The sequence below is a fragment of the Orbicella faveolata genome, unplaced genomic scaffold (assembly GCF_042242905.1).
Source record: "Orbicella faveolata isolate gen_17 unplaced genomic scaffold, um_ofav_v1 contig_47, whole genome shotgun sequence".
NCBI lineage: Eukaryota > Metazoa > Cnidaria > Anthozoa > Scleractinia > Merulinidae > Orbicella > Orbicella faveolata.
Window position 1 is genome coordinate 5,764,433 of NW_028301577.1, and position 26,650 is coordinate 5,791,082.

Genomic DNA, 26,650 nt, shown 5'->3' on the forward strand with positions numbered 1-26,650 from the left:
TTGCTGCCTTTGTAATTACATCTGCAAATGGTTAGACGCTCAGGTCTTCTCAAATAAGGACTATAAACCGTGGGCCCCTTGTCCCGCATCTTCAGTGTTACGCGGTTAGCAGGGTGGCGTTGTAGAACCCACACACTTATCGAAAAGAGTGGGTAGTTCCCGGTGTTGTGGTCTGGCCTTGTCGTAAGGGTTGATGCTTTACATAGGGTTAACCTCATTGTACCTTTCCCCCTTGGAAAGAATTACTATGACTACTATGACTATGACTACGACTACGACTACCATATTACCATATTATCTCTCACACGCAGTGCGTGCCGTGGCAATTTATCCCCTGAATGGAGGAATGCAAGGTCGCGACATCAGCTTGAGTAGGAATCCAGCGGCTATCTTAGGCAAAGTCAGGACCGCGCGAGGACCTGACAGAACACGTGATGGCTCGTACCAGTTCCTGGGTAAATCCAGCAGTTATATCCAATTTCCAAACCACGGAAAGCTGGACACAAGACGGTCCATCACTCTTATGGCGTGGATCTTTCACCAGGGTCGCGCAGGACCCATCTTCAACTACATGCCAAACGGCTGGGGCGTGCACTTCTGGATGATTTCACCGAGGACGCTGTTTGTACGGTTTACGCGTCGAAGGAGACGCCGCTTCACCAAGGCGGTGATGAGCAGGAGTGTCACGCCTAATCGATGGCAGCTTGTTGCTGCGACGTACGACGGAAGGTCGGGACAAGCCAAGCTGTTTGTGCAAAATCGGTTTGTGACGCAAACGTTCATTGGAAGAATACGATTGGCTACAAACTATCCAGTCAGAATGGGAGCGCGTCTTGGTGATAATCGTTTCTTCCTTGGGCGCATCTCCTGTATGCAGATTTATCCAATGGCACTAACGAGAAGACAGATACTTGCACGCAAAACCAGATGTTTCAGGAAAGGTCAGGCAAATTACCAACCTTGTTATCGTGTTACACGTTGATTGCTGACTCGAGCTCGAAATTTTATGGCACTTTTTCACCAATAAAAAAAAGTACGAAGCTTTTTTTTATGTTCCTAGTGAGCAACATCATTGGCCAGGCTGAGTTGCTTGTGGACATTTATGCCATGTATGACTGCTTGTCATGATCAGAAGTTTTTCTAGCTTTTTCCACCGACACCTAGGAGCGTGGGCCACGACATTATCGTTAAATCTCGTGGTAAATGATGACGGCCAATGTGTTTTTTTTTTCGCCACAATCTTACTAAACATGCGTTCTCTTTTAGTTTTCGTAAATTTCGTATTCATAGCTCTACCTACATTGAAAAACAATGTTACAGCTGAATCTCTTTCAGCAATCGATCGAGCCACTTTGTACTGCTCTTGTTAAGTTTTTCTTTTGTGCTTTATTCAATGTAACTAAGACTTATCTTTTTCAGTTGTTCGGCCTCGTCCCAGACCTCGACCAAAACCTAGGCCGAAGCCACCGATTCCAGGCCTGCCTGGTGGTCGAGGTAAGAATGTTTCTCAGACGCTACAGGCACGGTTTTAGTTATCAACCTGAATATATTTAAAGACAATATAGTTCTTCATGGCTGATAACAGCATTTATTACAATTTAGGGACTAATATGTCTTAATAATAAATGGCAAAAAAAAGAAACAAATAAAATGGCAATAACAGTAATAATGAGACTAAAGTTCTAAATAAAGCGATGAGGATGGTCCGTGAAAAGGTTAGAACCCCACACAAGACAGACCACCTATATATTAAATATGAAACTCATTGAATAAATGCAACGTTAATTTCCTTACAAAGTCGCTCTCACCGGTCTTAAAAACGCGCACATTCGAACCTCGCGGTTTCCTGCTAAAATAATTTGTTCTCTATTCGCCACATAGGTTTAGCTACATGTATGTGGAAGTTTCTGCTGAATAATCAATGTGCAATTACCTTTTTAGTTTGTCGCGCCAGAATTGACGTTGTATTCGTCGTCGATGGCTCGGGCAGCATCGAAGCTTCTGGTAGAGGTAACTTCAGGCGATGTCTCCGCTTCGTCAAGAACATGGTTCGTTCGTTCACAATATCAAGAAGTTACGTACGGGTTGGTATCGTGTTGTATTCATCTCGTACACGACTGATACTCACCTTCAATCAAAACCGTGGAGTTAACAGCATACTCCGAACCATTGACAGAATACAATACCCTAGGCGTGGCACTAGAACAGGCGCAGCTATTTCCTTTGCCCTCTCCCGCCTGTTCTCTGCCTCCAGGAGAGGGAGGTCGAAGGTCCTGATTGTCATGACTGATGGCCGGTCACAGGATAATGTAAGGGGTCCTTCCAGCATACTGCGCAGGCGCGGTGTAAGGATATTCTGTCTTGGTATTGGTAAACGCTACAATATGCAACAGTTGTTACAGATGGCTGGTAGTCGTCGAAACGTCTTCACGGCTGACTTCCGTAACCTTGGCTCTGTGGTACGAGCTATTAAGCAGAAGGCTTGTAAAGGTAAGAGATGTAAGGAAGATGTCTTGTTTTATAATTAGTTTTTAAAAGCATAAGACATAAGTAGCATCACGTTGTATTAAACGGAAATCTGAAAGTGCTCGTGCAAAAATGAAGAATTCCTTTAGCAAAGAATCCACAACAATACAGTAGGTAGCTTGCACTGCAGGCTATGCTCAAGCCCGAACGATTTGCAGAAGCATAAGCGTAAGAAAACTCTTGTGTGAAGGTACGTAAGATAAGCAAAAGAAAAGACGCTTTTTTGCCTTTTCATGTGCTGTGTACATTTCACTAATGTAAACCGGCTTGAGATAAGCACAAGCAGAAATAATAATGATGATGATGATGATGATGATGATGATGATGATGATGATGATAGATGTGATCCAATAAATATGATCTAATAATCATAGATATGATCCTCCTCGTCCGCCGTCTCCTCCGATGCTACTGGGCTTGCGTATATCTCGTTTTGTTATGTCTATATCACGTGTATGAACTTCCAAGGTTTATGCTTGTGCTTATCGCACAGTGTGAACCAAGCTCTAGCTTTATAGTTATTTTGATTCCAGTTATCTGCCTTACGCAGCTGCAAGTTCGTTATTTACTCAACATGAAACGCATTGTGACCTTTTTTCTTTCTGTATCGCCTCTGTACCTAACCCTTGGACCATCAATTGAAACCGGTGTTGGGAGTTGAAAGGAATTTACTTTTAACGCTGTTATGCTCAACAGTAAAAAATTAACCAATATTTTATCGGACTTTCAAACGTACTGTAGTGAGTGCTTATCATTTGGATTTGATGTTGTTTGTTGGTTTAATGAAAGCTCCTTTTCTTTTTCCCGCAGCTGCCAAACCGACTAGGCCAAAGAGACCAGGAAAACCTGCAGGTGTGTGTTTGCCTAAAGAGCAAAAATATTACGTTTATTTTGACATTTTTTTAACATTTCTCCTGTTGTTTAGTTTTCTTTTAGTACTCTTGGTATCAAACAAAGCTTAGTAGAGAAATCGTTTGTATACTTCCTAAATTTTGTATTTCAATTCTATTTTGTCCGACAGCCGTTGGCCGCGCAGGCGCAGTTTACCCGCTCAGTTCCTCCACACGAGGTAAAGACGTCAGCACCAACGGCAACCCACCAGGAAGACGCAGCTACGTCAGAAACACGCGTGGCCCCGATGGCGTGCCAGGGACGGCAACGTTTTTTTACGGCCGTGCTAACAGTTACATTCAGTTCCCGAACCGCGGTAGACTAGACACGAGGCGATCCATCACCCTCTTGGCGTGGATCAAACACCTGGGACGCGCGGGACCCATCTTCAACTACATGCCGAATGGCTGGGGCGTGCACCTCTGGATGGTCACACCAAGAACGCTGTTTGTACGCTTCACACGTCGAAGAGGACGGCGTTTCACACCCGCGGTGACTAGTCGCACAGTTCGGTATCGAACTTGGGAGTACGTCGGTGCTGAGTACGATTATCGAACTGGAATCGCTCGGCTGTTTGTTAGAAATAGATTTGTTGCTTCGCGACGTATTGGACGCATAAGACTGGCCACTAATTACCCAGTTAGAATGGGCGCCAGGATTACAGACAGGAGGTACTTCCGTGGTAGCATTTCCTGTATGCAGGTATACAAGAAGGCTTTGTCTGCCAGACAGATCCTTGCTAGGCGAACGAGGTGCTTTAAGAGAGGTAGGGCGTTTTTGTTTTCACGGTATTCTTATATATAATGTATGTTGTCGTCTCTTGTGTTTTTGTTTATCTATTTCTGTTGCATGTAGAGAAAAGGCAACCATAAAAAGGCTTACAAGTACAACATTGTGACATTGGACATTGAAATTAAATACTTGTTTATCTCATTATATACGCTTCCGTTTTTCTTCAGCTGTTAAGTAATGCTCTTCTCAAGGTGACACAATTGAAACAAGTAGATACGAGAAAAATTGAAAGAAAATCACGATGTATTCTTTTTGTCACTTTTTTTTATTATTCTTTCACCATTCCTCTGATGCCTTACAGTTCCACGACCGCATCCTCCACGACCCAGACCGCCTCGACCAAGACCCAGACCTAGGCCCTACCCTGGTGGAAAAGGTATTTCTTGATTGGCGTACCTTCAAAATCCGTTTTTGAATCAAAGTTCATTGATTTTTTTGGTTTTCGGTATTCGTGTCGACAATCGTTGAGTTCAATTCTGAGCCATTTTATTTACGTGATGTTCTCAAAAGTCCATCGCTTTGGCTCTTGACGCTTTTAGAACACTCCAGAAAGACCTTTCTTTCATGATTAGCGGTGAAATGTAGCCTCAAATCCTGGTTTAATCGTCAAGCTCTGCTAGTGGTTGACGGAAACAAACTTCCACCCTTGATATAGGTCAAATGACAGTTACGGATGACGTTTACTCAGGCGCGCCATCTTGTATACATGTTCGTCTATCACTAATTTTATACCAATATTTCTTTGATCTTCAGTTTGCCGAGCCAGAATCGATCTTGCTTTCCTAATCGACGCCTCCGGAAGTGTTGGGCGTGCAAACTTCCGCCGCTGCTTAGCTTTTGTCAAAAACATGGCGCGTGTGTTCACCATCTCCAGAAGCTTCACCCGATTCGCAATTGTTCTTTACTCGTCGCGACCTTCCTTGATGTTCGGGTTTAACCGTTACACCAATCGACGGTCACTGCTACGAGCGATTGGTCGCATACGGTACACAGGTGGAGGTACCAAAACGGGCTTCGCGCTTACGTACACTTATCAGAGGGTCCTTCGCTTTAGCAGGCGAAGAGGCAAGGTCTTGATTGTCATGACCGATGGTCGATCTTATGATAATGTGTTACGTCCTGCTGTAAGGATTCGGGGCAGAGGTATACGAATACTATCCTTCGGAGTTGGTAAACGGTTCAGTATGGGACAACTACTGCAGATGTCAGCCAACAGGCGAAATGTGTTTACTGCTGATTTCAAGAACTTGAGGTCTGCGGTCAGAAGTCTGAAAAGGAGGGCCTGTGCAGGTAACCCACAAATATAACTACAATAGATATCAGTTATCATTAGATGTTTTGATGACGCAGTATACAGACAGATCTAGACTCCCGCGTACTGGTTCTTTTGTTTCACAACAAAAGGAATGCACTCTATCTCAAAAAAACAGTTATTTACAGCGATAATGAGTGCTAAAATGTCAAACTAGAGCCGCTGACGTTTTCCGACGTTTTCAGTTTCACAGTAGTTCGTTCTCAAACTCAAGTGTTTGGATCCCCTTTGAAACAGTGCGGGGTTTTCGGACTAAGTAGAGTCATAACTTAGTTAACCGCACTCTTCGAACTCAATTTTCATGCTCTACCAAGAGGAGTTAATATATAGATTTAGCCAAGCCTAAAAGCGTAGCTCCGCAATAAAAATCAACTAAGAACTGCTTAAAATGAAATCGTTCGTATCATTTTTTAAGTCAATTTTTGCACGCTCTCTTTTTCTGTTTCAGCGGCAAAACCTCGACCTCCTCGACCCGTCCAACCACCAAAACCAGTGGGTAAGTGTGCGGAATAACAAGTACTGATGTTTTGGTTGAAGCAACGAGATTTCATAGGGCTTACGCTTATCCCTAGTAAATACGCCCTTTTTTGGCCAATCAGATACAAAACAAAAGACGTTGTTGACTTAGTGGACGCCCCCCGCCCCTCCCTCTAAGAATTTTAACAATACAAGTAACGGGAAAGGTTAAGGGGGTCGCCGTCGATTTTTTTATTGGCCTGTCTTTTTAAATTTTTGGTTAATCAGATACAAAACAAAAAGTGGTGTTGACTTAGTGCGACTCGCCCCGCCCCTCCCTTCTAAGAATTTTAATTATACAAGTAACTGGTGTGGTTAAGGGGGTTGCCGTGGATTTTTTGATAGGGCTGGCTCCTTAAATTTGCGCCCTTTCCCGGACCTACACTGGACTGGTTTCCGTTTGCGTAAAACATAGGAACGCTTCATATCAAATGCAACAACTCGTTAGGAATTTATTTGTCTCTCATTCTTTTAAAGATAAATATTTTTCTACTGTGTCATTTAATTATCTAAGGCAATTCTCTATTTTAGCTCAAAGACAAAGTCTGGAGTATATTTTCAGATCTAAACAACTCAAATTCTACATCAAAGGAATTGGGTTTGTCACGATCATATTTAGCCTGAAACGAATTAAATCCCCCCACCCCAGCCTCTTTTCCCTGATTTGTTTTTCGCCAACAATTAGAGAGAAACTCGCATATATTTAGTATTCTAGCGGACTTGCCTGTATCGAGCTACTGGCCAGCGCCAAATGTTCGCACAGGCAGTTTTTTCCGCCTGCATATTACACTTTACCATATGTGGTTAACTATCAACATGGCATTGAAGAGTAACATCTGTTTTGGGTATAATTTTCCCTCTAGCTATAAGACGAGCCGTCGCTGTTTATCCGCTGAACCGTTACACCAAAGGAAGAGACATCAGCTTCTCAAGGAATCCCCGCGGAACACTCGGCCGAGTCAGATACGCCCCTGGTCCTGATAATTCACCGGGTGGCGCAATAGAATTCTACGGTCGCAAATACAGCTACGTTGAATTCCCTAACCGAGGTAAAATCGACACGAAACGTTCCATAACTCTTCTGGCATGGATCTATCACACTGGTCAAGCTGGACCCATCTTTAACTACATGCCGAACGGCTGGGGCGTGCACTTCTGGATGGTTTCTCCTAGAAACCTGTTTGCACGGTTCACGCGTCGAACAGGGAGGCGTTTCAGTCGTGCTGTCTACAGTCCAAGCGTGCTACCGCGAAAATGGCAGTTGGTGGGAACAACGTACAGCTACAAAACCGGTATAGCCCGTTTGTTCGTGAACTCGAGGTTTGTGGCGTCTAAGCGTGTTGGACGATTCAGGCTGGCGACCAACTACCCGGTCAGAATGGGAGCTCGTGTTGGAGACAGACGATACTTTAAAGGACGAATCTCTTGTATGCAGGTCTACGGTCAAGCGTTGAACAGGAACCAGATTCTGGTTCGGCAGAAGAGATGTTTCAAACCAGGTAATAATCCCTGGGTCCACAAAATTCAGTAAAGTTACCAGGATTTTGAAATCTGGGCAATCACTTTGAAACGACCAAACTGTTCATTGTGCATGACCTCTGCCATTTTGACCAATATAAATTGTCGTACCATTGTGAAAGTTTTCTTTGTTTTATTTTTTCTCTATATTCGTAGTCCCAGTTAGACCCAAGCCAAGACCAGTGAGACCAGTGAGACCAACCAGGCCTAGACGTAAGTGCTGTCGTTTGTTCCTTCTTCCCTTCGTGTTTTCGTTGCTTCGTTTTTTCTTCCCTCCTTGCCTTGTTGCCTCGTCCCTGCGTTTCTGCGTTCTCTTGTTGCCTCGTTCCTGCGTTCTCTGCTTGCCTCGTTCTCTCGTACTTGCGTTCTCTTGTTACCTCGTTGCCTCGTTGCCTCGTTCCTGCGTTCCTGCGTTCTCTTGGTGCCTCGTTCCTGCGTTCTCTGCTTGCCTCGTTCTCTCGTTCCTGTGTTCTCTTGTTGCCATGGTTAACACGGACTGAGTAACGAAAAGGAACAAATACACATAGCAAAACATGCGACTGGCGGCGTTATCTGTATATTTTTTTCTCTTTTTAGTTAAAACTCAAGCGGTTGCCATTTTCCCGCTGAATGGCGGCACGAAGGGAAAAGATATAAGCACACGTAACAATGCACGGGGGATACTTGGTTACGTCCGACCCGCGCCTGGACCAGACGGAACACGTGACGGCTCGTACCAGTTCTACGGAAGAAGCAACAGCTACATTCTCTTCCCCAACCCAGGTGGCTTAGACACCAAACGTTCTATCACTCTCTTAGCGTGGATCTTCCACCAAGGACGTGCAGGACCCATCTTCAACTACATGCCAAACGGCTGGGGCGTGCACTTTTGGATGATTACACCGAGAACGCTGTTTGTACGGTTTACGCGACGTAGAAGACGCCGTTTCACAGCCGCGGTCTTAAGCAGGAATATCACACCTGGACGATGGCAGTTTGTTGGTGCAAGTTACAATGGACGAACAGGCCAAGCGAAGCTGTTTGTTAATAGAAGGTTTACAGCGAGGAAGTACATCGGGAGAATACGGTTGGCGACTAACTACCCGGTGAGAATGGGAGCTCGTATCGGTGACGGGAGATATTTCCGAGGACGAATCTCGTGTATGCAGGTGTACAATGGGGCTCTTTCCTTGCGACAAATCCTCTCCAAGAAACGAAGATGTTTTAGGAGAAGTAAGTTGTGGTAAAGTTGTTGTTCTCTTTTTGATGTTTTTGTTGTTGTTGTTGTTGTTGTTGTCAGACTGTTGGAAAAAAAAATTATTATTTGAGGTCTGAAGAAGTGTTTGGGAAACCTCGAACTCGGTCTCAAACTCGAAGTTTGCTTTTTGGTTGGATATTGCCCGCCTTAATGACTAAGTATACAGTGTGTTCGTATACTTCAAAGAAAAATCTGTTGTGATTTATTCATTGGCCCCTTGGTGATATTCTTGAATCCGGTGATTTTTTTAAGAAACTCGTCCCTGGCCTCGACCGCGACCAAGACCTGGCCCCAGGCCGCGACCGAAACCATTGCCAAGACCGAAACCTCGACCCAGACCTAAACCTGGACCAGGTGAGAATATTACAGCACTGTAAAACGCTATGCCACGGGCTTGAGGTCGTAACTCGTAGCTGGTTTCACCAGTATCAAACAACTTAATCTGCTAAGAGGAAAAGCATCGAAAAGAACGTGACGATTGAGAAGTATGACGGTGAAAAGAAAACAATGTTGACTAAATTCAGTTCTAGTCGATCTTTAAAGTCAATTCTCTTAGTAGAATAAAGTAACTAAGATGGCGAACCTCCAGATACTATGAATTTAGAGCGATCTTGCTGTTAGTAAGTAAGTGTGGCAAACATGACGTAACATCCAAGAAGACCCTCCCTTTGAAAAAAGTTAAATCCAGTCAGTTTATATGACTGTGTAACAAGAGTTGTGTCGAGGCCATTATAGACTTTTGTTACACGTCGTCACTTTCCAGTGTATCCGGTTGGAAGCCGATCAGTTTCGACCCGTTCGTGTTAGCACTTGGCGCTTTAACTAAATTTCGCATACTCTTCTAAAATACTCTCTTGGTTTCATCGTGTGTATTTAGTGGGCTTAGCTTGGGAACGAAATTATGGCAAAAATATTTTCTCACGCACCACTGGTAGCCATGTCAAGCTGACCGCCGCCGCCTGACCTGTATTGCAAAATCAAAGCTAAGACAAGTAAAATTACGGTAAAGACGGAAATAGCGAAAAAAGTTCAAGGCTTGTAAATTACACTGGTATAGTGTAAAAACTTAAAATCTTTGGGTGGGTGGGCAGGAAAGTCGGCAATGGTGGACGCGACAAAAACAACTGCTCGCCTCACAGGTCACATGACCTATACCCATGCCCCAGCGGTGCGTGTGAAAAACCATTTTCACTTCTTTCGTTTCACTCAGTTAGTAGGACATGTCTCATGTTTAGAAAATGTAAAGCCTAGTTAGAAAACATCTTACAATTGTTACATGTACTCACACATGGATCTGTGTGACAGTGTCGTCTACAGCTGAAGTTGTATTTTTTTTTTCCCAGTGTGTACAGCCAAACTCGATCTTGCCTTCCTCATCGATGGTTCTGGTAGCGTGGGCTCGGTAAACTTCCGCCGTTGCCTCTCATTTATCAAAAACGTAATCCGTGGATTCAGGATCTCACCACGATATGCTCGCGTCGCGGCTGAAGTTTACTCTTCCACTCCCCGCAGGATTTTCACGTTTACTCAATCCAGAAACGCGTATCAAGTTCTCAGAGCTATAGGATCAATACGGTACCCGAGCGGGGGCACCAACACTGGAAAGGCTCTCTGGGATGTCCTGAGATACATGTTCGGCGGTAGAACCAACCGGAAAAGGGTCCTTCTTGTCCTGACCGACGGACGATCCCAGGACCACGTGCTGAAACCCGCACGGGCGCTAAAACGCGCCAATGTTGAGATTTTCTCCGTGGGCGTCGGTCGGGGTTACAGTATGACGCAACTGAATGAGATGGCGACTGACCGTAGTCACGTGTTCACTGTCGATTTCCGAAATCTCAATTCTATCATAAAAGCTATCAAAATGAAGGTTTGTAAAGGTAAGTGCGCTTTTAATACCGAGGTTGTTACATCGCAAACTGTGTATTGATATGCTTTCCGTAAAACCCTTTTATGGTGTTTTCAATCAAAGTAAAAATTATTCTTAATGTTAGGCTTAAAGATGCGCAAAATTGTCGGGTTTTGTCCTGTAATCCTGTCTACTTTGTCTACTAAAATAATTGGACTACTCGCCCTCGTTTTTTCTGAGCGAAAACTCTGACTCGTAGTCTAATTGTTAATTGAACTTTCACTGAGCTTTGATTGTAACTACACTACATTTCTTTTTCTTTACTCAAAGGGGGACGAAAGCCGCCATCACCTCACAGACCATCAGGTATTTACTGAGATTTTCTCTTCTTGTTTCATTTCGTTTCCGTTTAGTTGTTTTTGTTGTTTTTGTTGTTGTTGTTGTTGATGATTTTCGATCTTCGCATTCATTTCTTTGTTATCTTGTCATTCGCACCCTTGGACACCTTATGTCAACTGTTCTCTGACTGGGCAAGAATTATATTTGCAAGTGATAATTGTAGAAACGACATTCTAGTACATCCGACTATTTCAAGTAAAATCTGATGAGTTTATAATCCGTTTATTATTTTAAGGAACGCTTCGAGCCGTTGCTGTGTATCCATTAAATGCGCGCACAAAAGCACGAGACATCAGCTTCAGCAGAAATGCACCGGGTATGATGTCAAATGTCCGACTAGCGACAGGTCCCGACGGAAGGCGCGGAACCAGCTACGAGTTCCTGGGGCAAAAAAACAGCTACATCCAGTTCCCTAATCTCGGCAAACTGGACACGAAGAAGTCAATCACCATTCTCGCTTGGATTTACCACCAGGGTAGAGCGGGGCCCATTTTTAACTACCATCCGAGTGCTTGGGGTGTCCACTTATGGATGGTTGGACGCCGCGCTCTATTTGTTCGTTTTACGAAACGCAGAACTAAAGACTTTACCGCCGCTTTGGTGAGCAGAACTGTCAAGCCTAGCCGCTGGCAGTATGTGGGCGCATCTTATGAACACACAACCGGAACTGCCAAGTTGTTTGTTGGAGGAAGAATGGTTGCGCGAAAGCGGATTGGAAGAATAAGGCTGGCTACAAATTATCCTGTGAGGATGGGAGTGCGGGTAGGCGATGGAAGATATTTCCGTGGAAGGATATCTTGTCTTCAAGTGTACAACGTTGCCTTAAATACACGACAAATAGCAGCACGAGCAAAGAGATGTTTTGTACCAGGTATGCTCCTCTAATTCCATTCGCGCCTTGTTTTCATCTATACCAGATGCGTAATGTAGTTATCCTATGACTGTTTTACAGGAATAACTAGGTTCTGTATTTTGTTGTTGGGAAATTGTTTTGATAGGCCCCGTAGGTTTAGATTTGTTTAGTTTAAGTTGTTTGTTTCCAGATTAAGGATAGCTATGCCAAACATATAAGTCATTCCGGGGCTGCGTTTGCCTCAATTATAAGAGAGGCTTGATGAAAAACCTTTCGTCAGTTTATATAGGGATAAATTTGACTTTTAACATTTTTTTTTCTTTTTTTTTACTTACAACACTAACTCTATTTACATTATATTGCTCTAATTATTTACACTATTTAAATTACAATAACTAAACGACTTACATTACTAACAAATACAGTTACACGACTTACACAATTAAGAAATACAGTGACGACAAGGGGCAAAGAAAAAAAATACTGAGAAGAAAAATAGCTAGTTATCATTACAGCTTGAGGTTGTAGTACAGAAACATAAAAAAACAGACCAAAGGCATGTGGTACATTAAAAGTAAAATGAGTTATGCATCTGACAGGAGATTAGAAATAGATTAATGGGTAGGAGATAGATAACCCTACAGAAAATATAATCTAAAATATTAATTAAATCCTCATGTATCCTGTAAGAGGTTTCCATTTCTTCGTGTCTCCACTTTTTGTTTCTATCTCATATTGTAATTTTAGTGTGCATATGAAAAGCGTAAGATTTGGATGATCATTTTTTGTTTTAGCGAGCCATATGTGATATCGTGCTAAGACAAAGCAGTAATTTATAAGAAGCGCAAATTGAGAGATATCTGGCCTCAGACCCAAAGCAGTAATATTTGTCAAAGCATAATCTCTAGGAAGTAAATTTAAGTTTTTCAGCCATTCAGTAAGTTTATTCCAAAAGTGAGATGTTTGACGGCATGACCAAAAAAGATGAATTATTGACTCAGAGGAGGTGTGACAAAAACTGCACTTTTCATCGCCCTGTAGACCTATTCTAAATAAAAAGTTATTGGTTGGTACACGTCTATGTAAGAATTTAAACTGAAACTCTATCAGCTTAACATTTGCAGAAGGTGAGGAAATTATTTTTCCGTTGAAAGATTTAACACTGAGATGACCTCAGCGTGTCATTTTGAGATGGAGTCAAAAGACAACTCGCAGACGGTCTCTATGGGTGTTAGAGTATATCTGGTTTAAAGAATACAACGAGAGAGCGTGTACCGTTTTTACCAATTTCTGTAATATTCAGTCACTGTTGTAGAGAATATGAGCTTTGATGCAAGAATGACACTTAGCCAACAAAATAAATGTTAAAAGGTTAATAGAGGTGCCTCGTATTAGAAGATGAAATCTAACAACTACTTAGTGGACGTGAATTAATCAAGTATCTATCAATCAAACTTTCCCAGGACTTCCCAAGCCCCGCCCACCTCCGCGCCCAACAGGAAGACTGTTCAAACGCAGGGGTTGCTACAGAGACACATCCCGCCGAGCCATGGGCAGGCTTCTCGGCAATCTACGAAGAAGGAGAGACGCTGTCATGCGTTGTTTCCTCTTGGCGACCAGAAGAGGGTACCGAGCATTTGGTGTCCAGGATGGAGGCGAATGCTTCTCTGGACCGCTGGCGCATCGCACCTTCAGAAGATATGGCCGCACAAACAGATGCAAGAATGGGAGGGGAGGACCTTGGGCTAATGACGTTTATATCATTATCAGAAGAAGTAAGTTAATCAGGTGTTTGAAATGGTCAAGTAGCTTGCATTAATCCAACTTTTTTTTTGAAAGAATGTATTAGTGTCGTAGTATTGATCTGTTTTGTTGTAAGAACGACTATCTTGTGGAGGTCTGCTAAAGAGAAAGGCAAGCAAAACTTGGATATTTATTAACCTGAACAGAAACCTTGGTTGTACTCATGGGCTGTACGATGTTGTTCTTCCATTTTAAACGGTCGAGAAGTTTGAATTCATTCAACCTTTTTTTCCTAAAAGCAAGTATTGGTGTCCTAGTATCGATCCTTCTGTTGCAACAAATCATCTTAACGACCAATTTAAATAGAGCGGATTTTAATCGAGTGTTGAAAGCAATCAGGCAATTACTTTGGTTTGGTTTTATTATGGTTTGAGACTGGCTTTGTCTTAATGGTAAGTAATTGGTTTGGGTTTGGTTTTACGACATTCAATTGAAAACTGCTCCATACTTGGAGACAGTGGAAGGTGAGCAAAGAGAAAAGCATAGATGGTTATGGATCTGAACAGAAAAACTGCTGTTCGTTCTTTGGTACTGATTGGCTGTAAGGACGACTTTTCTTTCTCTATCTTTGCGCTCAGCGATGTCGAAATTGAAGTGAAAACTTTATGTTAACTACAGAAGCTTGCATTGCTATTAGAATGTAAATCTTGTTTGGTTACCATTGTAGAGCCTATCCCTCGTCCACCTCCTCGCCCCAGACCTCGACCACGACCAGCATTGCCAGGTGAGACGGAGTGCAACAGCTTCAAACCTAACTTGAGCTTTTCACCATTGGTTACACGTCGTTAGAATAAGATTGCAAAACCTTTTAATTCTTGTTTCACTTACGTTTTACAGTCTGCACGGTCCGTGTGGACCTGGGATTTATTGTGGACAGCTCAGGAAGTGTTGGTCGTGCCAACTTCATCAGAAGCCTGAACTTCATCAAGAATCTGGTCAGTTCGTTTGTGCTATCTCCTCGAAATTCCAGAGTGGGAATCTTGGTGTACTCTCATCGTGTCGTCCCAGTGTTCTCCTTCAGTCAATACAAAAGTCTGCGCGGCGTACTCCGAGCCATCGATAGAGTCAAGTACATTGGCGGGGGAACCAAGACAGGTCGGGCTCTTTCTTACTCCAGGAGGTACCTGTTTGCAAGGAGTAACCGGCGAAAGGTCTTGATCCTGTTGACAGACGGGAAGTCATACGACCGAGTTCGAAAGCCAGCTGCAGTGTTACGCAATATGGGTGTGCAGGTTTTCGCCGTGGGTGTTGGCAAACGAATAAGCATGAAACAACTCATTCAGATTGCAAGCAATCGACGGCATATTTTCACAGCGGACTTCAGAAACCTGGGTTCGTTCGTGAGAGCGATTAAGCAAAAGGCTTGCAAAGGTAAGTATAATAATGTTCCAATGTAATGAAAAAGTTCTTTTTAGCAAAAAGAGTCTATTTTACCTGCCTGTTAAGTAAATTCTCAGTTAATAATCAAAACCTGTCCCAGTCCAGTTTTCTTCATATCGGATTGTAGGACATGAGCATAATCAATTAATCCTTTATGTAGCCACCTAACGTCTATGAGTCAAAAGCTCGTTCAAAATACGTACGTGCTAACTAAAGATAAACAGAATGTAAATGGAAAATCGCAAGTATTGCCTCATTGCAATTTCAGTTAAGAGTTCTTGCCTTTGTTTCAGGTATTACCAAAAGACCAACAAAACCACGTAAGTGCATCAATTTTATTTTGTTTCTATGTGAGATGCTAAAGTACTTATTCTGGATATGTCTTCTGATATTACTTAAACTGTGATAAGGTTGCTCTTTCCATTCCTACCTCTGTCCGTGTTTTTATACACCACTGTGAGTGAGGCACTAGAAGAGGAGACATATGCGATGGATAAATCTCTATCGAAGAGATAAAATGCATCGGTTGCACATATCAGATGATTGTCCTCCTCTGGATAGCAATTCGTCTACTGGATAAAGATTTCTTTTTTGATCAGCTGGGGCAAGGACTAGCCTTATTGACGCCAGTTGAAAATGAAATAAGTGTTGAAACAAACCCGTCCAAACTCAATACAGTTTCTTTGCAAACATTAATTAATTTCAAAGATTTAACTTTGTTTTTGTCTTGTTTACAGACGCCATGTCAGCTGTCGCTATCTTCCCCTTCAGTAAAGCTTCCAGAGGAAGGGAACTTCGCAACAGGAGTCCGCCGGCACGTTACTCGAACGTCGTGTATACCCCCGGTCCTGACGGTCTACCATACGGTTCATACTACTTCCGTGGACGACCAAGCAGCTACGTTGAGATCCCTAACCGGGGGACACTGGATGTGCGGAGCTGCGTGACAATCTTAGCTTGGATCTATCACCAAGGACACGCTGGACCCATCGTGAACTACAAACGCAACGGCTGGGGAGTCCACTTCTGGATGGTCAACCCGAAGACACTGTTTGTGCGCTACACGCAGCGTATTGGACGCCGTTTCACCCACGCTTTGGCGTACCGAGGCGTCAAACCGCATACATGGCAGTTCGTGGGAACATCATACAATAAAAACACTGGTGTTGCCAAACTTTATATTAACGGCAAGATGGTGGCGCGCCGCAAGATTGGAAAGATTTCATTGGCTACAAATTACGAGATTAGAGTTGGAGCACGCCAGGGTGACCGTCGCTACTTCCGTGGACGAATTGCCTGCTTGCAGTTTTACAGCGCTGCTTTGACCACCAACATGATCCGTCGACGAATGAAGGCTTGCTTCAGAAGAGGTAAATGTGAGCCTTAGGCGCGCTGTTATCAAGCAATAGCACAAAAAAAATTATTTTCAGGAAATTTCACTTTCATCCAAAAAAATAATATATAGATTTAGCCAAGCCTAAAAGCGACGCTCCTTGGCCGCTTTGTTAAAAACCCGATTAAGCTAACCCTGGATAAGCGATAATTTTGATTTGTGTTTTGTGACTTAACGGTAAGGTTTTCTGTTTATATTTTTGGCCTTCTGTTTTGATTTTGAATAATCTCAAGCCCTGATCCTAAAGTAGTGAAAAACACTTGTATGCACTTTAAATTTATACTTCGGTTAACTTTTAATCCTGGGTTAACCCAATTTCCGAACAACACGGCCCTAATTACAACAAATTAACCTGACAAGAGCCTGGAATCCAATCCAAAACAAGTACTTAGCCAGCGGTCAAATTTAAAAAAAACGCATGACCTCGATGAGCTATAAACCTGAGCCCGCATTAAAATCACATGATACTGGTTAGCGGATACCTTGTTTTGACAGATGTCTATTCAACCTAACATGGATGTCAAATATCAAAGGCGTACGCTGTAAACCAAGACTTGGTATTAGCTGGAGTATGGCCGCCGTGTTGCGCGACGTCGTCGTCGTCGTTGGGCGTACGCGCCCGCGATCCATGCCCCTAGTCTTAGAACTTTGCTAGTCTTTGTCTCTATATCGTGACGGTCTACCCTTACCTGGAACTTCATCTCTTGATAGTCCAAACAACGGCCATGTTGGTCTAATATGGCCGTCATTTTGAAACAAAGTGTAAATTTTCTGGTCTAATAACTTTTTATGTAGTAGCTTAGTGGTTTTTGTGTGGATATCAAGATGTAAAACTGTAACGTAAAACTTCATCTCTCGATGGTGGAATCCCATTTCTTCAACGGGTCAAAAAGAGAATGATGTCAAACATGTTCCGCCATGTTATTCTAATATGACCCTCATCTTGAAACAAAGACCAATATCTTAGGTCTAATAACTTTTTTCCAAGTACCTTGCCAGTTGTTGCCTTGACATTAATATAGTCTACTCTCGCCTGCAACTTTATTTCTCGATATTGTAATCCGATCTCTTTTACGGGTTGAAAAGAGGATTAAGTCAAACAACAGTCATGTGAGCCTAATATTGCCGCCATTTTAAAACGAAGTGCAGCTTTTCTGGTCTAAAACATTTTTATTTAGTACCTTGGTACTTTTTGTGTGGATATCAAGATATAAAACTGTAACGTAAAACTTCATTTCTCGATGGTAGAATTCCATCTCTTCAACGGGTGAAAAAGAGAATCATATCAAACATCCGCCATGTTAATCTAATATGGCGACAATCTTGAAACGAGGTGTAACGTTTGTGGTCTAAGAGCGTTCTTCGTAGTACCTTGCTATTTTTTTTCTTTACATCAAGACAGTCTACTGTCGCCTACAACTTTATCTCTCGATGTTAGAAACCCATCTCTTTATGGGTTGAAAAGGAGATGATGTGAAACAGCAGCCATGTAAGTCTAATGTGGCCGCCATTGTGAAACGAAGTGCAACTTTTCTGGTCTAATAACGTTTTATGTAGTACCTTGGAAGTTTTTTGTTTCAATATCAAGATATGAAACTGTCACCTATAACTTTATCTCACGATGAAACGAAACCTGACATCTCAGGTCTAATAACATTTGTCTTAGTAGTTCGGTAGTTTTTGTCTTTACATCAAGACAGTCCACTGTTGCCTGGAATTTATCTGTTAGTGTTAGAATCTCATCTCTTTCACGGGTTAAAAGGAAGATCATCATTTCAACGGGTGGAAAAGAGAATGATGTGAAGCTTTCGCCATGTTAGTCTAATGTGGCCGCCATCTTGAAACAAAGCCCAACATCTCAGGTCTATTGTTTTTCTTAGAACTTTACTCGTCTTCATCTCTATATCGAGATAATGTACTTTCGCCTGGAACTTCATCTATTGATATTAGAATCCCTTCTCTTCAACGGGTTGAAAAGAGGATATTGTCCAAACAACGGCCGATGTTTTACATCATCCTCTTTTCAATGTTGATCTCATATGACCATCATTATGAAACGAAACCTAACTTCTCAAATCTAATAACATTTGTCTTAGTAGTTTGGTAGTTTTTGTCTTTACATTAACTGAAGACAGTCTACTGTCACCTGGAATTTTATCTCTTGATATTAGAATCCCATCTCTTTCACGTGTTAAAAATAGGATGAAGTCCAAACAACGGCCAAGTTAGTCTAATATGGCCGTCATCTTGAAACGAAGTGTAAATTTTCTGGTCAAATAACTTTTTATGTAGTAGCTTGGTAATTTTTGTGTGGATATCAAAATATAAATATAAATATGTCACACAAAACGGGCGAAAAAGATAATGATGTCAAACATGTGCCAAGTTACTCCAATATGGCCGCAATCTTAAAACGTAGTCCAACATCTCAGGTCTAGCAACGTTTTTCCTAATACCTTGCCAGTTTTTGTCTTTCCATCAAGACGTAAAACTTCATCTCTCGATAGTAGAATCCCATCTCTTCAACGGGTGAAAAAGAGAATGATGTCAAACATCGGCCATGTCAGTCTGATATGGCCGCCATCTCGAAACGAAGTCTAACATGTCAGGTCTAATAACATTTTTGTTAGTACCTTGCTAGTTTTTCTCTTTACATCAAGACAGTCCACTTTTGCCTGGAACGTAATCTCTCGACATTAGGCTCCCATCTTTTTCACGGGTTAAAAAGAAGATGATGTCAAACAACGGCCATATTAGTGTAATATGGCCGCCATCTTAAAACGAAGTTCAACTATTCTGGTCTTATAACTCTTTTATTAGTAGCTTGGTAGTTTTTGTGTGAATATCAAGATATAAAACTCTCACTGAAAACTGTATCCCTCGATGTTAGAATCCCATCTCTTTAACGAGTGGAAGATAGAATGATGAGAAACATCGGCCATGTTAGTGTAATATGGCCGCCATCTTGAAACGAAGTCCAACATCTCAGGTCTATTGTCATTTTTCTTCGAACCTTGCTAGTCTCTGTCTCTATATCAAGACGGTCTACTCTCGCCTTGGAATCACATCTCCTGAACGTGTTGAAAAGAGGATGAAGTCCAAAGAACAACCGATGTTTCACATCATCCTCTTTTCCCTGTTGATCTAATGTGGCTGTCATCATGAAAGGAAACCTAACTTCTTTTTTTTTTGTTGTTTTAATTAATTAACAACTGGCGTTTTCTTGTTGTAGGTCCGATGCCTGTTCCTATTCCGAGGCCGGGACCTGGTGGAAGAGGTGAGTATCGGGAGGCAACTAATTAAGACTTTTCATGGCGCCTGTTTTTTTTTTTTTTCAACAAACTGTAACTCAGCCAGCAAGGCACTGGATCCGTTGCTCTCTGTTGTCGTTTAGAGCGCGCCTCTTGTGTCCATAAAGTTACCTTTTCCTACAGTCTTCTTCGCAGTTCACTGTTTAAGGGTTTGAAATAATTAATTTCTCAGTGATCTCCACATAAAGAAATTTCGATTTACTTAATTACTTTAAAATGAACTAATGCCACATTTCTTGTCATTCCTTAAAACAAGTACTGATTCACAGTACTTTCAACTTCTTTACCCTTGGAATTGTTTCAGTTTGCAAAACACGACTCGACCTTGGTTTCATCATCGATGGCTCAGGAAGCGTTGGTCTGTCCAACTTCAAACGCTGCCTTCAATTCATTAGGAACATGATTCGTACCTTTGTCATCTCGCGTCGCTTCACGCGAGTCGGTGCCGTCCTTTATAACACGAGAGCCTTCAAAGTATTTGGTTTCAATCGGTACGGTAACAAGAACCAAGTCCTGCGCGCAGTAAGGCGTATAAGCTATCCTAAAGGAGGCACCATGACGGGACGGGCCATCAATTATGCGTACCGCTATCTCTTCCGTCGAAGTAGAAGACGAAAGGTGTGTATTATCATGACAGACGGACGATCGTACGACAGTGTGGTGGGTCCTGCACGAAGCATGCGCAAGGCAGGAGTGGAAATCATTACGCTTGGCTTGGGATTGCGGTACAATATAAGGCAGTTGAGGCAGATGGCTTCCAATCGTCGACTGGTGTTCACAGCACGATTTAGAAATCTGAATTCTGTTGTCAGGGTTATTAAAAGGAAAGCATGTGGTGCGACAGGTTAGTAAAAGGAAGAATGTGAAATTCAGGCATTTTAATCCCAAGATTGCTAAATTTAAAATTAAGAAAAAAGAAAGGAAAATCTGTTTGGTACAGTAAGATGTTAATTAACGAACGGCACAACAACAAAGTTCTGATAAATAGCTTTAATTTAAACGGTCACTCTTCAAAGTTTTAAGGCCACCAGCATGATAAACAGTAACGCCTCATGAAAGTACTACTCAACAGCTTTTATTGGAATGGTCACACAGTAGGGTTTCATCCTACACATCATATTAAATAGAGTTTCATCCACGTGGCAGTTGTAATGGTTCCAACCACGGATAAGATAGGGTCTTCTACACACGGTAATGATTTTGTTCCATTAGAGAACAGTCGAGTTAATCCTGTTCCCTTCTGTCAGTTGTATTTAAAAGTTATGACTTCATTTCTCCAAGGTGTTAAACCAAAGCCTCGCCCTAGTCCCAAGCCTCCACGTCCTGGTCAAACTACATACTTCTGGGAAGGCTGTTACAATGACAAAAGAAGACGAGCCATAAGGTACAGACTTGGAAACTTCCACAGACGAAAAGACCCAGTGAGCGCATGTGCTGCAGCAGCCTTGAGACGTCGTTTCAAAGTATTTGCAGTAGAGAATGGTGGAGAATGTTACTCTGGCCGCTCGGCTCATCGAACATACAACCGTTACGGACCCACCAATCGTTGCAGGCGAGGCAGAGGAGGCCCGTGGGCAATGGACGTGTACAAGTTTGGACAACGTATGTCTTACGTTGAATTGTGTTTATAATCGCAGTAAAGGTCACAAACAATTCAAGCAGCCCAAAATGATGCGTAAACAGCGTGCTTTGCTCCAAAGTGTGGCTGTTTGTGCGTGAGGGTTGCGCTTGACTTTTTGAGATTGATGCTTCCCGTTTTGCATTCCTCTCATCGTGCCCCTCGCTCGCTTTTTGCGAAAAAAAAGACAAAAAAAGAAACAAAGAAAAAAACAAAAAAACAAATGTAATGGCACCTTGCGATAAGGCTGGTTGAAACAAGAAACAAATATGCACATTTCTCGCTTGATAATAACACGTAAATACAGGCAATGTGTAGATTTTCCTTTTTTTTTTTTTACTGACAAAATGCCAAGGGGATAAAATTTATCCTACCATTCTAAACAGTATTCGAATAAAATGTGTGCCTATTACTATTAATGTGAACGTGGAATGAACGAGGAATGAACGAGGAATGAATAAATGCATAATAATGAATATTAACGTGAATCCCAGTCGAGGTGACTGTAGCATAACAAAAGTCTAAGCTATCGCATTGGAATGACTTTGTGTAAATGTTAACACGTGTGTGTACACACAAAGTTAATTACTTCAGCCGAAGAAGTATAACGTCTTGTTGTTTAGCAACCAAAATAGAAAGCTTAGTCAACTGTCGCAGACAAGTCGCCATCTTTGCTGGAACAGTGAGCTTAATTGTTGGAAATTACATTTAACCTCTCAAGTGAGAGGAGCACCTTTATTTTGCACTGCTGATGAAATTATCTCTTAACACTCAACTTTGCCATGATTCTAACATTCCAAAAGTTACAACTTTAACTTCCATAAAATACGTTTTCATTACAGCTCGTGGTTGGACCAATGTTTACATCCGAAGTATCGGCTGCTTCAAAGACAAGCCTAGACGTGCTGCCGGTAGCATGGTCGCCAACTTACGGGGATTGAAGTTTGCCGTCCGAGATTGCGCGCGACAGGCCCGAAAACGAGGCTACAGGCTATTTGCGGTGCAAAATGGTGGCGAGTGCTTTATGGGTCCCAGAGCTAAAATTACGTACAAGAAATATGGTCCTTCCAAGCGGTGCCGAGGAGGCAAAGGCGGTCCCTGGGCGAATAATGTCTATATTATAGTTGTGAAAGGTAGGTTGTTAGATTTTGTGGGAATTATTTTAAGTAAGCTGTATGGTTTCACCTATTTTTCAATTCAGTACCTTGGCTCCTCAAGAATACTAAGAAAAAAGGGGATGAATTCCAACTCCCCCAGATAAGAACTGAGAGATGCAAAAGCTTGTTTATGAACAGGTTTGCTTTTAAACCTCTGTAGATTTTAAATTGTACACATCTTATTTTCATTCAGGATTTGATTGTGAAGACTCACGTCTGCTGCTCATGTCTGACGTTTCTCAATAGCAAATAAAGATTTCATTCATTTATTCATTCATTCATCCATTTATGCATTCATTCATTCATGGTTCTTATCAATGAACGTGTGTCATATAGTTAACTAATTCATTCATGTATTTTCTGTTGTCATACTTCCTCCAAAAGCTTGACCCTCTACTCCACTCTACCAACACACATACAACCCACCAGTCCCCGCTGTGCTCCGACGAAGGGCTAACGGTCAAAACATCAACCTCGTTAACCGACAAGAGCGATTAATTTACCTTAATCGACCTAAAGTTGATAAAAGGCCAGTAGTTCCACATCATACTCGTATTGCACCACGTCATGTTTCCTTTTGTAAAATAAAATTATTAGACGTTTTTTGCCTGACTGGTCGGTGAACGCGCAAGTTTGCTAGCCTGAAAGAAGCATACTGCGCGAACCTTTGTTCAGTTCTTGTTGGATTATTCCTGCAGTCCATGCACATTTTTTCATTGCTATTGCTCTATCTTTTAATGCTTATGAAAGTTTCAAACTCTCTGTTTAGGTCGAGTGAGACCCAAGCCAAAGCCTGTGAGGCCAGTTAGACCAGTTAGGCCTAGAGGTTAGTGACCTTTTTTATATAACTATTTCTGATGTTTTTATTAACTTTGTTTGAGGTCTTTCTTCTTGATTCGTTTTAAGACTTTACCCAAATTCTGAGGCCAATTAAATGATTCCCATTTACTTCAGTTCATAAATTTCTCTTTTACGATAAATTGATTATATAATTCTTTCCGTCTAGTGAAAACTCGAGCTGTGGCTATTTTCCCGCTTAATGGAGGCACAAAGGGAAAAGATATAAGTTCCAACAGAAACGTACGCGGAGTACTCAGTTACGTCCGCCCCGCGCCTGGACCAGACGGAACACGTGACGGCTCGTACCAGTTCTACGGAAGAAGCAACAGCTACATTCTCTTCCCCAACCGAGGTGGCCTAGATACCAAACGTTCTATCACTCTCCTAGCGTGGATCTTCCACCAAGGACGTGCAGGACCCATCTTCAACTACATGCCAAACGGCTGGGGCGTGCACTTTTGGATGATTACTCCGACAACGCTGTTTGTGCGGTTTACGCGTCGAAGAGGACGGCGTTTCACAACCGCGGTCGTAAGCAGGAGTATCACACCTGGACGATGGCAGTTTGTTGGTGCAAGTTACAATGGACGAACAGGCCAAGCGAAGCTCTTTGTCAATAGAAGATTCACAGCGAGGAAATACATCGGGAGAATACGGTTGGCGACTAACTACCCGGTGAGAATGGGAGCTCGTATCGGTGACGGGAGATATTTCCGAGGACGAATCTCGTGTATGCAGGTGTACAATGGTGCTCTTTCCCTGCGACAAATCATCTCCAAGAAACGAAGATGTTTTAGAAGAGGTAAGCTGAGATTATATAGTTACATGTCCCGCTTTTAGTAGGAGAGGACAATTGAGTTTGCCGTCATGATTTTTCGTGGTCTTTGCATTGACAAACAGAGAGGAGAGGTATAGAAAGAAAATCATTAGGTTGGGCAATGTCTGGTTGATCTACCATCAAAATAATCTCAGAATCGTAATTGCAGTAAATCTTGGAAATCCAAATTAAAAGTATACCTTCCGTTTTGATGTGCGACAGAACGTTAAATAGGAGTTATGTTATGCCTTCAGGGATTTTTCTCAATTACAAGTTGCTTGCTTGAAATAACATAGAACTATCAATTAATAATAAGAAAGCCAAGTCCTAGTGTAACACTACTCAAAGCAGATAATTCGCTTTGTAATAACTTCGCCAATCCTTTCTAAACATTCTATTTTTTTAAAAGCACTCTTGTATTTTTTAAACATTTTATTCCATTAGTTCCAGTTAGACCAAGACCAAGACCCAGGCCTGCTGGCCGAGGTATGTTATTACAATAAGTATACAAGTTTGAATCTTTGCCCTGTTACTATTTCAAAAGTCTCTCTTGCTTGATATAACGTTATATTTCAGGCGTGCACTAATTATTGTTTCCATTACGTAGTTGCTAGCATATACTATTGAAAAATTGATTTGACGAGAAAAGTTCAGACAAGTTTCCCATCTTTGGTAATAACTTTCCTTTTATTTTTGTTTTAGTTTGCACGAAGCGTCTTGACCTTGTGTTCCTGATTGACGGATCAGGAAGTATCGAAGCAGCCGGTCGCGGTAACTTCCGACGTTGTATTGAATTTGTCAAGACCATGGTGTCTTCATTCAGTGTGTCACCACAGCGCACGCGTGTGGGTGTGGCATTGTTCTCTTCCCGCACCTGGTTGATACTGGACTTTCACCAAAGCAGAAGCAAGGCTACCGTGCTCCGGCGCATTGATAGCATGAGATACCCACGCGGAGGTACCAAGATTGGAAGAGCCTTGAACTTCGTGCGACATCGATTGTTTAGACGAAGCAGGAGAGCGCTCAAGGTAATGGGAAAAACGGATAACTATGATCATTGTGTAATTTCTTCTTACAGTATCTTAAAATGCGCTGTCAAGTGGCACAATCTTTAACGGAAATGAAATTAATCCGCGACTTTTCGTAATTTCTTTTGCACAATTTTTGTAGCACCTTATCTCAGAAGTTCTCTTTTTGTCAAAGAATTTGCACTTGTCCCTTATTTTCGCGCTTACTTTGTTGTCAAACATGTTATAATAATCATATCTGACAGCTGATTGGCTGATTTCGAAGAAACGTTTAATTAATATGACTCTAACTTAGTATTGTTTCATTTCTACAAATGGTAAGTACCTCTCATAAGAAGTTAATCAGCAGAAGGAAATTGAGCGTATGCGAGCCGTAACGTATTATAAAACACGATCGTTCGTTTTATTTCATTACGAACCGTGAATCTTTTGCGCACACTTTTATTGGACCAATCTGTATTTTCTCCTTTTTTCAGGCTCTAGTAGTCATGACGGATGGCATCTCGCAAGACCGTGTGCGGAGACCTGCACTAGCTTTGAGAGGCCAGGGAGTGTGGGTATTTACTTTGGGGATCGGTCGGCGATATCGAAGACGCCAGCTTCAGCAAATAGCTACAAATGGACGATTCGTGTTCACTGCAAACTTTAGAAGTCTGAATAGGGTCGCTCGACGCATCTCAAGCAAAATATGTCGATGTAAGTACATTGCCCAGTGGGCTGCTAAAGGCTAAAGTCGCGGGGCTGGCCTCGAAAAAACGCTAGCCGTGGAGTTGTGTTCCAGTAATATAATAATAAGAATACTTTACTTATATAGCGCTATTTCTATCATTATCCAATAGCGCTTTACAATGATTTTAAAAATATCTCGTGAATAAAAATTAATTGAGGAAAAAAAACTAGGAATATCTAAAACATGAGCAAAATAAACTAACTAATAAAACAACTAAGCTGTAAAAATCAGAACAAAAACTAACAATATTGAAATCTTATAATGAAAACTTACTAACTGACTAACAGTAAACCCCTTAGCGCTGAATAGATGTCTCCAGTTGTAGTGCAGAATGGTTTTTTATTTTGCCTTTACTGTTATCTCGTCAACTTTTTACAAAGTTCTCCTTCAACTCTTAAATTCCAGCGGGTCGCCTACGGTAATTGTACATTTTGCTATATTTTATTCGGCTAATTTTCATTTTATTTTCTTGACTGCGTTCTTTTGAAATGTTTTTTGACGTTTTCTTGTTGCTTTTCTGTTTAGTGAGACCCAAAAGAAGACCTGTGCGACCAGTTAGACCATACAGGCCTAGAGGTAAGTGACGTGTTTATGTTTCATTTTCATTTTCATTTACCTTGTTTGTGGCAGTAGGGGTTCAAGTAGAAATAGCTTTGACAACGTGTTGTTTCCTTTTCATG

General features: G+C 42.0%; 1 protein-coding gene across 1 annotated transcript in view; it reads left to right on the forward strand.

Annotated features, from left to right (window-relative positions):
- Positions 1 to 26,650, forward strand: part of LOC110051853 (uncharacterized) — a 76,514-nt gene that overhangs the window by 34,204 nt on the left and 15,660 nt on the right. The window contains exons 44-73 of the mRNA XM_089279817.1: positions 312 to 941; positions 1,420 to 1,494; positions 1,942 to 2,490; positions 3,337 to 3,378; positions 3,548 to 4,183; positions 4,511 to 4,585; positions 4,963 to 5,499; positions 5,970 to 6,017; positions 6,901 to 7,536; positions 7,712 to 7,777; positions 8,132 to 8,767; positions 9,045 to 9,146; positions 10,136 to 10,672; positions 10,972 to 11,007; positions 11,276 to 11,911; positions 13,357 to 13,668; positions 14,364 to 14,420; positions 14,534 to 15,067; positions 15,370 to 15,396; positions 15,814 to 16,446; positions 19,702 to 19,746; positions 20,085 to 20,624; positions 21,062 to 21,382; positions 22,241 to 22,531; positions 23,325 to 23,381; positions 23,562 to 24,197; positions 24,657 to 24,698; positions 24,915 to 25,240; positions 25,717 to 25,936; positions 26,496 to 26,546. Coding sequence (XP_089135943.1) covers positions 312 to 941; positions 1,420 to 1,494; positions 1,942 to 2,490; positions 3,337 to 3,378; positions 3,548 to 4,183; positions 4,511 to 4,585; positions 4,963 to 5,499; positions 5,970 to 6,017; positions 6,901 to 7,536; positions 7,712 to 7,777; positions 8,132 to 8,767; positions 9,045 to 9,146; positions 10,136 to 10,672; positions 10,972 to 11,007; positions 11,276 to 11,911; positions 13,357 to 13,668; positions 14,364 to 14,420; positions 14,534 to 15,067; positions 15,370 to 15,396; positions 15,814 to 16,446; positions 19,702 to 19,746; positions 20,085 to 20,624; positions 21,062 to 21,382; positions 22,241 to 22,531; positions 23,325 to 23,381; positions 23,562 to 24,197; positions 24,657 to 24,698; positions 24,915 to 25,240; positions 25,717 to 25,936; positions 26,496 to 26,546 — 9,333 coding nt within the window. The remainder of the gene's footprint in view (positions 1 to 311; positions 942 to 1,419; positions 1,495 to 1,941; positions 2,491 to 3,336; positions 3,379 to 3,547; positions 4,184 to 4,510; positions 4,586 to 4,962; positions 5,500 to 5,969; positions 6,018 to 6,900; positions 7,537 to 7,711; positions 7,778 to 8,131; positions 8,768 to 9,044; positions 9,147 to 10,135; positions 10,673 to 10,971; positions 11,008 to 11,275; positions 11,912 to 13,356; positions 13,669 to 14,363; positions 14,421 to 14,533; positions 15,068 to 15,369; positions 15,397 to 15,813; positions 16,447 to 19,701; positions 19,747 to 20,084; positions 20,625 to 21,061; positions 21,383 to 22,240; positions 22,532 to 23,324; positions 23,382 to 23,561; positions 24,198 to 24,656; positions 24,699 to 24,914; positions 25,241 to 25,716; positions 25,937 to 26,495; positions 26,547 to 26,650) is intronic.